The sequence below is a fragment of the Gekko japonicus genome, unplaced genomic scaffold, assembly GCF_001447785.1.
Source record: "Gekko japonicus isolate JY-2015 unplaced genomic scaffold, Gekko_japonicus_V1.1 scaffold13, whole genome shotgun sequence".
In the NCBI taxonomy this organism is placed as follows: domain Eukaryota; kingdom Metazoa; phylum Chordata; class Lepidosauria; order Squamata; family Gekkonidae; genus Gekko; species Gekko japonicus.
In genome coordinates, this window is record NW_015172553.1 from 1,314,033 (window position 1) to 1,326,467 (window position 12,435).

At 42.9% G+C, this 12,435-nt stretch overlaps 1 protein-coding gene across 1 annotated transcript in view; it reads right to left on the reverse strand.

The window, feature by feature from the left end:
• GFPT1 (glutamine--fructose-6-phosphate transaminase 1) overlaps positions 1-12,435 on the reverse strand; it is a 42,973-nt gene that overhangs the window by 14,067 nt on the left and 16,471 nt on the right. Inside the window, exons 9-14 of the mRNA XM_015421080.1 lie at positions 9,935-10,040; positions 8,695-8,858; positions 7,807-7,902; positions 6,948-7,045; positions 3,117-3,237; positions 1,944-2,101 (exon numbers count right to left, since the gene is read on the reverse strand). Coding sequence (XP_015276566.1) covers positions 1,944-2,101; positions 3,117-3,237; positions 6,948-7,045; positions 7,807-7,902; positions 8,695-8,858; positions 9,935-10,040 — 743 coding nt within the window. The remainder of the gene's footprint in view (positions 1-1,943; positions 2,102-3,116; positions 3,238-6,947; positions 7,046-7,806; positions 7,903-8,694; positions 8,859-9,934; positions 10,041-12,435) is intronic.

Consider the following 12,435-nt stretch of genomic DNA (forward strand, 5'->3'; position numbering starts at 1 on the left):
ACTAAAAATCACACAACATAAAACAAAAGCATGAACTGGTTGAGGTGGGATAGCTGTGCAGATAAGGAGGAAAATGGCTCCACAAACGTGCACAACAGGAGCTTGTACATGAGCATATGCAGCAAAACAGACATACAGCATCTGCAAGGAAATAAGCCCTACTTACATAGTACTGTAAGGTAGACCAATAGAAGTAATTCACACACCACAACATCCTAAATATCCAACATACAAACTATTTGCAAAACATCACTGCTGGCCAGTTACTGACACAAAACAAGCCCTTTCTCCTGCAAGGTAGATAAAGCAACAGCAGGGTCCCAGTTTCAACAACACTGATATTCCTTGGGTACAAATGAACTGGGCTGTATTAAGGACTTGAGAAGTACAGCCATAAAATGTGGCAAATGAATATGGAAACTGATACAAAATGTCAACTACTGATAAATTACCTAAATTGGGGGGGGGGGGGGGCCAAGGGGGGGAAGGAAAGCTTCATCCTCCTAGCTTCCTTTCATGTTCTTTATACTGTTTCTACAAGGAACAGTTGTTGTGGTGTAGGGCATTATACTGAGTTGGGATAAAGGTGACCCAGGTTTAAAAATCAAACATCATTAAAAGTTTGCTTTTTTCATCCCAATTTTCCTTTCAGCAATGCTCCCTCTAAGCTCTGGAGTCTTGTGAGCAAAAATTCTACTTTGTGAGCTACTGGCATTAAAGTTGTTAGCAAGTTATTTGGCTACTGCAGAAATTAGTTTGCTCTGGAGCCATCCTTTCTGAGCTAAGACAAAAATGTGTGAGCCAGAGGCTAAAACACTGAGCTAGCTCACACTAACTCAGCTTAGAGGGAACACTGCTTACCAGTTAGTTGGCAAAATGAGGACCTAACTACACAATAAAATATTTTCCCAGCTATGCCTCTGAGTTAGGACAACAGACTTGTCACTTGTTCTTCAACACACTCATGGCCCCAATTTAGATCAGGCCTCTGGTGCACAGAGGGAGGGGCCCTAGATCTCCCCCTTGTGCCGTTTTCCTGATTTCCTGGAGGAGATCAGGGCCCTGTGGGATCTCTTAAAGTTCCGCAGAGCCTGCAAGACGGAGCTCTTCCACCAGGCTGTCAACTAAGGAGCCGCCACCACTACAGAGCCCTGGCCCTTGGGTTTGACATCTAGCCTACACTGTCCGTATATCAAAAGATCATGAGCAGAAGGATTGCTAGATCTCCGGGCACACTGTTAAAATACGCCACCGTAAATACTTCACTGACCATCACCAGCACTTTATGAACTTGACTGTATAACTTGAATTGTTTTAAATGTTTTTATGTGTGTTTTGTTATTTATGTGTCAACTTATGTTTTGACTGATGTGAGCCGCCCTGAGCCTGCAAAAAACTTGGGGGGGGGGGGGTGTAGGTACAAATTGAACCAATAAATAAATAAATAAATCTGAAACAGCCCCAGGAAGTCACTATTTTACACAGTTGGGGAAGCACAAAGTATGCATTAAGTTTCCTCAGTACATGTTGTCAGTACACACATTTTCCCCATAGGGCAACGTGGGAGGCTCCTCAGCGTCAGGAAAACAGCACAAACGGATCTAAGCCCCCTTTCCTCATAATCCTGATCAGAATTTGGCTTGCATGTGCCTTGGAAACCAAACACTTGCTGACCTGACTTTGGAAAACTGTATCATTAGGTCCAGAAGATACACTGTCACTGAACAGTGAGATATGGTGGCTAAGAACTCTATACCTTTTCATGCTGGCCAACCTCTTGAGAAAACTTTTGTTTTATAAATCCCACAATGCATTCAAATACAGGATTCCATTGTGCCAAGTACATTAACAAGACAGTCAAACCTACATTTATTCAGACAACAAAAATTAGATGTTCCTGGGTACAGAAGACTAACATTTCTGGCCATGCAAGGATTCCTCACCTTTGTGCTGGCAACACCAATCTCTGGCCCAGCATTGATATGCACCCCACAGTCTGTCTCCCGGGAGATGGAGCTACCGACAGTATTTGTGATTCCTACAGTGAGAACTCCTCTTTCTTTACAGTACCGAAGGGCCATCAAGGTGTCCGCGGTCTCACCTACTAGGACAGATGGAGGATGCCTGGTTATAGTCCTGAAAGTTCTATATTCCAACAGCCATGCTCTCACAGGCTTTCAAGAACATGGTTTTTGCTCAGTTCCATGACCTGATGAAGGGAGCTCTGACTCCTAACAGCTCATAGCCTGAAAATTTTGTTGGTCTCTAAGGTGCCATTGGACTCATATCTAGCTCTTCTACTGCAGACAAACACGGCTACCCTATGAAAGAAATAAATGAGGTGTGGCGTGCTAACTAAGGAGACAAAACCCATTGTGTATTCTTCAGTGCATCTTGTATTTCCTTGAGTGCCAGAACTAATTTCTACAGAAATAACTGGGATATGAAATCCTTTAATTGCTGTATTCTGAGAAGATTATTTCCTGCTGCTGACTCTTCTACATAATCTATTGCCACTCAAGAGATTTTGACAGATCCCTCTGCATGTGCATATAGGTTTATATGTACACACGTATACGCAGACACCAACTTACAGGGACCTGTAGGATCTAAATTTGCAGCTAATATCTAAGGTTTAACATTAAAGTCCAAAATTCTGCTTCTCCCCTTCGTGTACTAAATGTACACTGCGTCACTACATTTATGTAGCACTTCCTCTTTGGTTTCAATGTTTTTCTGGGAATGAAAAATGCATTTTGTCCTGGAAAGCTTGCACGTCTCAAGTTCTAAATGTGCTCTAATCATTATTAGCACCCGAATATTGCCTGATTTTTTAAAAAGACACTGTCTGTACAGCAATGGGATGGTTAAAGAAGTATGCCATACTAAGAGCTCCTGAAGAGAAAATTTTAATTGGGCATGTGCTCCTGAGCTCCACTGGATCACAACCTTCCTCTGCAGCATCCAGAATCAAAATTTATGAGTTATACTGGCTGCCAATCTACCCTAGTAAAAGCTGACTTTATATTGTTCCCAGTCCAACCTTCTCATATCAGTCCACCATAGGAGAATCATGGTGGTCGACCAGCCCCACACTTTGAGGACACAGGCCTTACCCGACTGGCTGATGAAAAAGCATACATCATCTCTAAAGACTGGAGTGTTTCTGTCTAAGAAGTCACTGGCTAGTTCCACCATGACAGGCAATTCAGTCAATTCTTCCAGCACTTGACGTGTCTGGTGAAAACAGAAAGAAGAAAATTACAAACTCTTCAGCCTTTGAAGCAACTGCTTCATGTGGTAGATTCCAGAGGGTGGTAGATCCCTTGTTCTGCCACCAACCTCCATCCCTACATTATTAAAAAGAGAGAAAGGAAGAGTAATGTTGTTTTTCATTCTGGGTACTCCACCACCCTGCAAAAGTCACCACATCTTCAAGTGTAACATTGTTCAAGCATTCCCACAACTGGAGAGCCTTTGGAATACAAAACTTCAAGGAAAGGAACTTATTATAGATTAAAAAGTAATTTACTTGATTTAATCAAGTTCCACAGCTTGAAAGGGTACTTTGATCTGGGTCCAGCACAGACATTATTTGCACATGAACAAGACAGATGCCTGATGAAGGGTATCTTTCTTGAAGTCTCTTAGATTATAAATAATCACTTCCATAGATCCTTTAGAGGTCACATGACTTTATGGTCCTTCTGTGTAACTACCCTCAGAGTTAGACTACCAATGTTCCCAGTTCAAAAATGAGGAATTTGGCTTTGGCACTATGACAGGACCAAGGTCCCATTAGGAGATTCCAGATACTTCCACATTAACGTCTCTCACCATTACCAAGACCATTTGTTCACTGATTTATTCTTGGTAATTCAGAGAACCCTCTCAGTCACTGTGTTCTACTGCATACCCTGTTGTTCCACCCCCCCCCCCCCAAGTCCTTCTTCGTAGCAATTTTTAGAGCTTCCAGTGCAACTAACGGCAAAACAAAGTTCTCAAGTATGGTCTAGGCATACAAGATTATGCATGGGATACAGCAGGTAGAGAAAGAAGTACTTTTCTCCCTTTCTCACAATACAAGACCTTGTGGGCACTCAATGAAATTGCTGATCAGTCAGGTTAGAACAGATAAAAGAAAGTACTTCTTCACCCAAAGAGTGATTAACACATGGAATTCACCGCCACAGGAGGTGGTGGAGGCTACAAGCATGGGCGGCTTCAAGAAGGAATTGGACAAACATATGGAGCAGAGGCCCATCAGTAGCTATTAGCCACAACGTATAGATAGGAACTCTCAGTCTGGGGCAAGTGTTGTACTGTGTTCTTGGTGCTTGGGGGGGGGCAACAGTGGGAGGGCTTCTAGTGTCCTGGCCCCACTGCTGGACCTCCTGATGGCACCTGGTATTTTTGGCCACTGTGTGACACAGAGTGTTGGACTGGATGGCCCATTGGCCTGATCCAACATTGGCTTCTCTTATGTTCTTTTATGTTCTTATGTCTAGCACTATATACTTTCGCCTGGTTTGCTTCCATACAGAGGTGCAAAAAGGAGCACACACAGTGGAAGCAGTAGTAGCTGCAGTAGTGGCTGAAAGAAAGGAGGAAAAGTGGAGCCTAGCTCCCCCCCCCACCTCCCCAGATCGGCTGCAAGCAGCGCTTCCATCCCACATTTCCCTGTTCAAAACATATCAAAGGAGGTTTTCCTTTGATCTGGTTTAAATAGGGAAACTTCCAGAGCCCCAGGAGTCATGACTAGAATGATTACAATGATATGCAGAAACTCCTAAATGCAGGGCTCTCTCCTTGCAGGGAAAAATCCGTGTGTGGAAGCACCACTGGTCTGGTTTATGATGCAATGGTGCGGAACCCTTTCCCTCTCAGGAAGCTTTCACTTCCCCCACTCTGCTTCGCAGGTTAGTAATGTGCAGCTCCCGTTGGCCCCCATCCTCTGTGTGTACTGAGGGACTATGTACAGCCCCTCACTGAGCCATTTCCCCCCTCCCTAGTGTGGTCCTTATGCAAACTGGGGGACTGGTGCACCTGAAAAACAATTTTTGCTGCTCCTGCAGTCTGACTATCAGAGTCAAGGTCAGGGGAAATGAGACCTTAAACGTAAAAAGTTGTAATATGCAGTTTGCACTTTAGTCATCTTGTGTGACGGACTGCACTTTAAAAGCTCGTAAGTGCTGCATAAACATATAATGGACTATGATGGGATAATGCCTCACAGAGGCACAGAGCCTTGAGTCACAGGCTGCTCAAAGGAATTTGATTGCTTAGCATCAGTTGAGCAGAAAGACTTGGGAACTGACTGCTGAAGAGAACTCAGTTTGAGTTTAGCCCTGACTGTGGAAAGTTTAACTCTGACTGACAACAGTTTGGCTCTGCCTGAAAACAGTTTCATACTGACTGAGGGGAGGGGAGGTTGGCAAGGAGAAGTGGGTGGATCAGTGAAGACCCCCATTTGGGCCAGGAAAAGGGATAGATCTTCTAGTTAGAGAAGAGATTCCCTGCCCAGTTAAAAGGAGTGATCTCTGGAGGGTCCACAAAAGAGTGGAGTGATCCCTGGAGGGTTCACAGAAGGAATTTGGGTTCTTGGTAGTGTATCCCTGCTTTCTGAAACCTGAAAAGTCAGTTAAACTCAAGAAAGTATACTTTAGGAAACATTGAAACATTGAAACAAAAACTCAAGAAAGTATACTTTAGGAAACATTGAAACAAAAGCCTCTCATCTTGAAGTTTCAAAGACTTTGTGGAAAACTTAAGAACTCTCATGTGTTGGAAACATGAACTGGCATTTGTGATTATAAGTCACTTCAGACTTATATTTGATTCACCAGGCTCAGACATTTTACACCTGATTTCACCTGATCTTTCCCCCTCTACATTGAATAAAATATTTTGTTTATATTTGAACGTTATATAGCCTCTTGTGTGCCATTTCAGAAGTTTAAGTTAAGAGGGTGATCTTGTCTCTTCCCTCAAGTTTCTGGACTGAGCCAGCATAAAAGTACAATAACGTAACAGGGTGCAACAGCCACAGATCTTCAAGAAATAAGAAAATAGATTAAGTGGCTGTTCAGTCAGAAAGGAAGAGAAACACAGAGGGGAAATCCTGCGTCTGAGTGAGGGAATGGGGATAGGTTGTCATACCTTGCCTAATAGCCATTAATCTGGGGGGAAATTGCCGGGGGAGGGGGGGCAAAAACTTCCCTGAAGGGATGGCTTCCTCCTGATGGCCATGGGCAGTCATTTTGGCAGGTGGAAATGCAAGAGGAGTTAGCAAGGAGGAGCCTAGACAAGCCTGCTGGGGAAGCCACTCTCCAAAATGGTTTGTCACCATCTGAAAGCATTCTGTTCTTCATTTCTATCTCACACCCAAGTCCACTGGATTATGCGGAGTGTCTCAATGCACTTAACCTGGAGTAAGGATGGAGTGTCATGATTACTACAGACAAGGAACCACCACCAGGAGGCCCCATGGTTCCCCATGGTTCTAAGTGTCCTTTCCATGCTCACATTGATTGTTAATTGTTTCCAGTCTGAAGCAGTGTACACTTTAGTGCTGCTTCCATTTTTAGCATAACTAACAATGAATTAAGGAAATAGATGAATAAATATAAATCATGTATGACTCAACATCACATAAGACTCCATATATTTCTCAAACATACACCAGTATTCAATACATTCAAACATACACCAGTATTCAATACTGGTGTATGTTTGAGACATATTTGGAGTCTTATGTGATGTTAAGTTATACATGATCCATTTTTAGCATGGCATTCTATTATCAGAATTGAATCAACTAATGCGCCTGCAGAACAAAATTTTCAGTTGTTTGTTTGGCCAGACAGTGATTCCTGTCTCCAAATTATCACGCTAACTTGTTAAATATGCCCAAAATGCTACTTAAAGATCCAGGGCCAGTTACTTACTGCAACTCCAGCATGGTAACTTGTCCCACAAGCAATAAGGATCAGACGTCGACACCTCTGGATCTCCTTAATGTGATCTTTCAAGCCTCCAAGATTTACTGTTACAAATAGAGACAGAAAGGTTTAGATATTATTTCTAGCATAGAAAGTTAACTGAACAAAAGAAACAAACAAACATGCATCAATGATGATCTTCAAGGTTATTTTATTGGTTAAAAGACACTTTACCCCTGGCCCAGCTATGGGGAATGGCCTAATATAATGGGTTTCAGGAGATATCATCCTAGGGAAGATAAAGAGAGAAAAGTGGCTAACTGTGCTTACTGACTGTCAAGCAAGTTAGTATCAAGTGCAGCCCTACCTAGTAAATAGCTTGTAGGAAGAGATAAAGGGGGAAAAATGGATGGATTTTCTCTCCCAAATGGTGAAAAAACAAAGTATGTTTTCCTCAGCAGGAGTAAATACAGGGAAGATAAAGAGAGAAAAGGTGGCTAACTGTCCTTACTGACTGTCAAGCAGGTTAGTATCAAGTGTAGCCCTACCTAGTAAATAGCTTGTAAGAAGAGATAAAGGGGGAAAATGGATGGATTTTCTCTCCCAGATGGTGAAAAAAAAAGTATGTTTTCCTCAGCAGGAGTAAATACCATTTGCGGGTAGGTTTCCCCAGGTGGGAAATGAAAGGGGGAGGAAAGGGTTAAATGCCATTCTCCTAAAGCAATCCCAGAGACTATATTTGCTAAAGAAAAAAATGTTGCTTAAAATAAATATATTTAAGAACTATAACATGTCCTGACTCACATTTTAATAGCCACTAAAATATATATCCCTAAATTATGGAGAGGGGAAAACCCCAACTTACCAGTGTAGTCATCAAAGTTGACTCTTCCTCTCATGGTATTAACAACAGATTCTGGCTGCTCAAAAATTTCCTTCTGCATAAATGAACTGAAGTTACCTTTAAGAAACAAAAGATATACTGTGTGTGAAACACTACTGTGTGGGAAACACAACTGTAACTTTGATTCCAATGTGGTATCTTGATTCTGTTGATAACATCACCCCAGCACAAGATAACACAGTGGGAAAAGAAACCATTTTACTGTCCTCCATCGTAAGGAAAAAAGTAAAGCTGAAGGCTGGATGTATAAACCAACTTCTGCTATGGTGTGTAGTGTGCTAGTCGCTGAATATAGCATGATGAGGGATAAACAATGAATAGTGACAGTCCGAAACCAGAAAGACACACGGAAGGACTAGACTGCCTTTAAAAAATTTGTGTTAAAAACGGAGCCTGAATCAGTGGAAAGGGACAAAGAGGGTGTGGCCAGTTCGAATCCCCAAAACCACTACTTTGCATCCCACTGAGGGCCAGTCTGGAAACTAAAATATGTTTTGGTTAGTAGGAGGGACAATGCTCAGTTTTACTTTCCATTCTTAACTCCCGAGGGGCAGGAAGTGGTCTCCCATTTAAGTGGAGGAAATCCACAACACAAGGTTCCCTAAAGTGTGGTGCCAGACAGCCCCCCCCCCAAGTGCCAAAAGGAAGACTGCCAGAGATATGAGGAGGGAAAAAGAGCACCTCTGCCTGACCCCTCTCACACACAGCCAAGCCTGGCTGAAAGCAAATGAAGAATCCATGGCTGGGAGGGCAAGTCCACGGCAGGCCAAGGAACAGAAGGATACAAAGGAGACTGGGCCTCTCTGACAGGGATCGGCTGTTTGTAAAGTCCTGGTCACAAATGCATACCCTTCATGATCTGCTGAAGTTCCATCTGCAGGGTCTGAACGGCACGGCCAGGATGATCACCAGCTGTGCGCTTGATTCGATGGATGGAGAGACGGCCGTCCACAACAGCTGCCACATCGTCATCCTCTAGAAAAATCACTCTGTTGGTGTGTTCAATAACTGCACTGTTAAGAAAGTTGAGAATGTTGTCAAATGGTGGGAATGATAGGGAAGCAAAGACAACCCCTGATGACAGCAATAGTAACCACTGAAGATGACACAGTCGACAGTCTAATATGGGATTTTACTGTAAACCACCTTTCAGCTCCTATACGATTTTAGATGAAAAGCACATGATCACATATCTGCTCCTGATTTATAATAATTCTTCCTTCATCTGAAAGCATCCCAGATGCTGGAGGTGTTCATAAACCAGGTCACAGCCAATAAAACCTAGATCTTCCTCAGCATAAATTTTGTCTTGCACATCTTGTGCAACTGCACGAGAGAGCATGTGTTTGCCACGTTGGCTTCCCACCTTGTCTTTGAGGATTTCAGACTGACATCCTTATAACCCTTATAAGACAGGCTAAATATGAAGTTTGCCCAAGGATGCACTGTTTGCTACATAGCTGAGCATGGACTGGATCCCTGGCACCTTGTGCTCAAGCCCTACTGCACTTAAGTAGTCCACTAATTAAAGACTGGTTCGCATATGTATGATAATGAAGTGGTAGAGCTCTAAGGTAGTAAAACAAACTGCACCAGCTTGTGGGAGGAAGGGGGAGGGCTGGTTCCGCTTTGAATGTTCCAATAGACATCAAAACTCCATGCAAACAAATAATTAGTAAAGCAGGGAGAAGGCTGAGATCTCCTGCTCTTGGCCTGCTGTGTTGATTTTTACCTGAAGGGAGCTTTCTAACATAGATCATTCCAAAATGTGATGCTCCATACACAACCCGAAGTGGAAGAGTCCACTGTGCCAATGCTAGGGCTCTGCCACCTCATTCCCATTTCATTCTCCCACATGGGTCAATCAAGCCTAACTCTCAGGTGATATACTTATCTTACTCATGCACCAATAGCATAAACTGCATAATATCAATAATGAATCTTTGGTTCGTGTTATATTCTCCTCCCTGATCCTCACTGCTGAAGTGGCCCACTTCTGCATTTGCCCCTTTGCTCGACCTCCACTCCAATACCCAACGTGGAAAGCAGCCACGGGGTCCTTTTTGTTAACTAAGTAGGTGCCACAGACCTGGCATCAGATGCGAAGTAATACTCCACGGCTTTCTCTTCAACAGGAAAAAGGCAGGTGGTGCTGTCAACACGGGAGAGGCTGCAGCTCCCTTTCTTGTCCTTACCTGCAGTGTTGGAAAGCTTTATTAGCTATCGTAACTATGCACACCAACCCAAAGCAACAGAGTGCACATCCCTTGGATATGATTTACCCAAAGTCACCAAGTCACAGTACCAACATGAAGCTTCACTTGTTAAGATGTCATTAGCACAACTCACTAGGAATATTATCTGTGCAAGTTCTACTAAAAATAAAATGGAAGATGTATTTGATGCATAATGCACCAAAAGCCTTTCAGTGGATTATGCTTTGACTAAAAATAAAGAGTGAGAACTGGCTGAGTATGGAAAAGAAATGCATCCTTCAACAGAGATAATCTACTCATTCTTGAGTGCACATGTTTAATCCATGCATCCAAATCCAGGCCAAATCCATTTCCATCTCCATCCAAAGCCAATTAAAGTTCCCTTTTTTCTTCTCCTGCAATATTAGAAAGCTTTATTAGCTGTGGTCTGGGAGGTTGTCAGTTCAATTGCCCCTCACTTTTTACCTCAGTCCCCAGTCTGAAGTATGGAGATAAAAACAATGGCCTATTTTACAAGGCTGCTCTATGGATTATTGTGATAACATATCTAAGTATTTTGAAGTACTAAGCAAATGATAAATATTAGGATGAGCTCTTTGATGGTTGGTAAAAAAAACACACACATATGAAATTCTTAAGTCAGGGGTTCCCAAACTGAGATCCAACTTGGCCATGCAATTTTTTTGCTTCAGTTGTTGACTCTGGCTGACTTTGAGGGTGTAATCTTCCAAACTACTTATATTAAGATATTTTTGCTGCATACAAGCGGGCTTCTTTGAGTATTTGGCTTATGAATCGTATCTTAGCAGGAAGAGATGATATTGCACTGAACTGGTGAAGTGTACATTTTTAGATCTGTTACAAAGCTAGTCAATATTTTTTTCCTAAAAAAAAAGACATGCTACCAGGAAGCTTCTCTCAATGATATATTGTGTAGGAGACAAGAAAGCTAAAATATTCTGCTTGGCATTCAGAGCTGAAGAAAATATTTTAGTGTTCTATAAAGAACATTTGTATACAAAGGAGTAAATGATCAGAAGTGAACAGTCACTCACGAAGGCTCATTGCCTGCCAAAAAATTTGTTAGTCTTTAAAGTGCTACTGGACTTTTGCTCTTTTCTGTTCCTACAGACAGACAAACATGGCTACCCATCTTGATCTACAGAACTACAGAATAAGTTGCTCTTCTTTTCAAAAATAAGGTGAACAAATTATGCAATTTGTCACCACGTTAAGCACACATACTTTCTCTAGCATTTGGCATTATTTTTACCAACCTAATTTGCTTTCATTTTCCAAATAACCTTAAAGTAAACCTAACAGCATTCAAAATGATAATTGGTTAAACAAAGTATAAAGGCTTGCATTAAACAATGCTTTCATGTTGATACTGCCAAAAATACTGAGCCAGGTTCGGGATTCCAGTAAGTCAGAACTCCTCATGCCTGCACGCAGCAGGGCTGCTTCCACATGGGAACAATTCTCAATTGGTGCTGCAAATACAGAGGCCTCTGCAGTGCCAACAGTGCTCACCCAGTTTCCCTTGCGCTTTATTTGCCCCAGGGCCTTGCAGCTGCCATTCTTGTCTCCAGAGGGCTTTTCAGGCTTTAAAAAACAAACAGGGAAGTAGCCTCCACACAGGGGTATGAAATGGCCCCTCTGCTATAAATGCAGCAGTAGGCAGGGTGGATGTGGATGGGGCACCATCCTCGGGCACTGTATTGCTCACTGCTGCTCCTGCCCCTGAACCCTCCTCAGGTGGGCACAATAATGTCAGCTATCAAGGTTGGCACACCCCCTTTCTTCACAGCTGAGCTATAGTTAAAGGAACACTGTGGTTCAGCTGTGAACAGGAGAGGGAAAGCCTGTATAAAAGCTGAAAAGAGAAGGAGAAACACAGAGGTGAGTTTAGTCATTCTGAAGATAGAACGGCTGTCAGTAGAACTTCCACAATACAGATTTACCATTTAAGACGGAGCACAGGAGGATTTTCCTTTGCTCCAGCTTAAACAGGAATCCCCAGAAGCCCTGTGAGTTGCACTTGGAATGAGCATGACGTCACTGTGTGGGAGCCCCCTCCCCTCCCCCAAAAAAGCAGGGGCATCCAGCTGCCTGCATGGAGCAAAAACCCTGTTTGGATGCAACCAGTAACTGGCCTATAGTATTAAGCTACTAGAGCAATGTGTCAATTACTGATTTTTTTAAAGCCTGAAAAAGCCCTCTGGTGGTAAGTGAGGGGAGATGACAGCCACTGGAGACTGAGGTAAGGAAAATGGAGCTGAAGTGAGCAGGCCCTGCAAAAATGCACACCTCCCCATCCACGTGGCATGGAAAGATTGCAGTCCTTCCCAAAAGATCACACCAAACCAGGTTT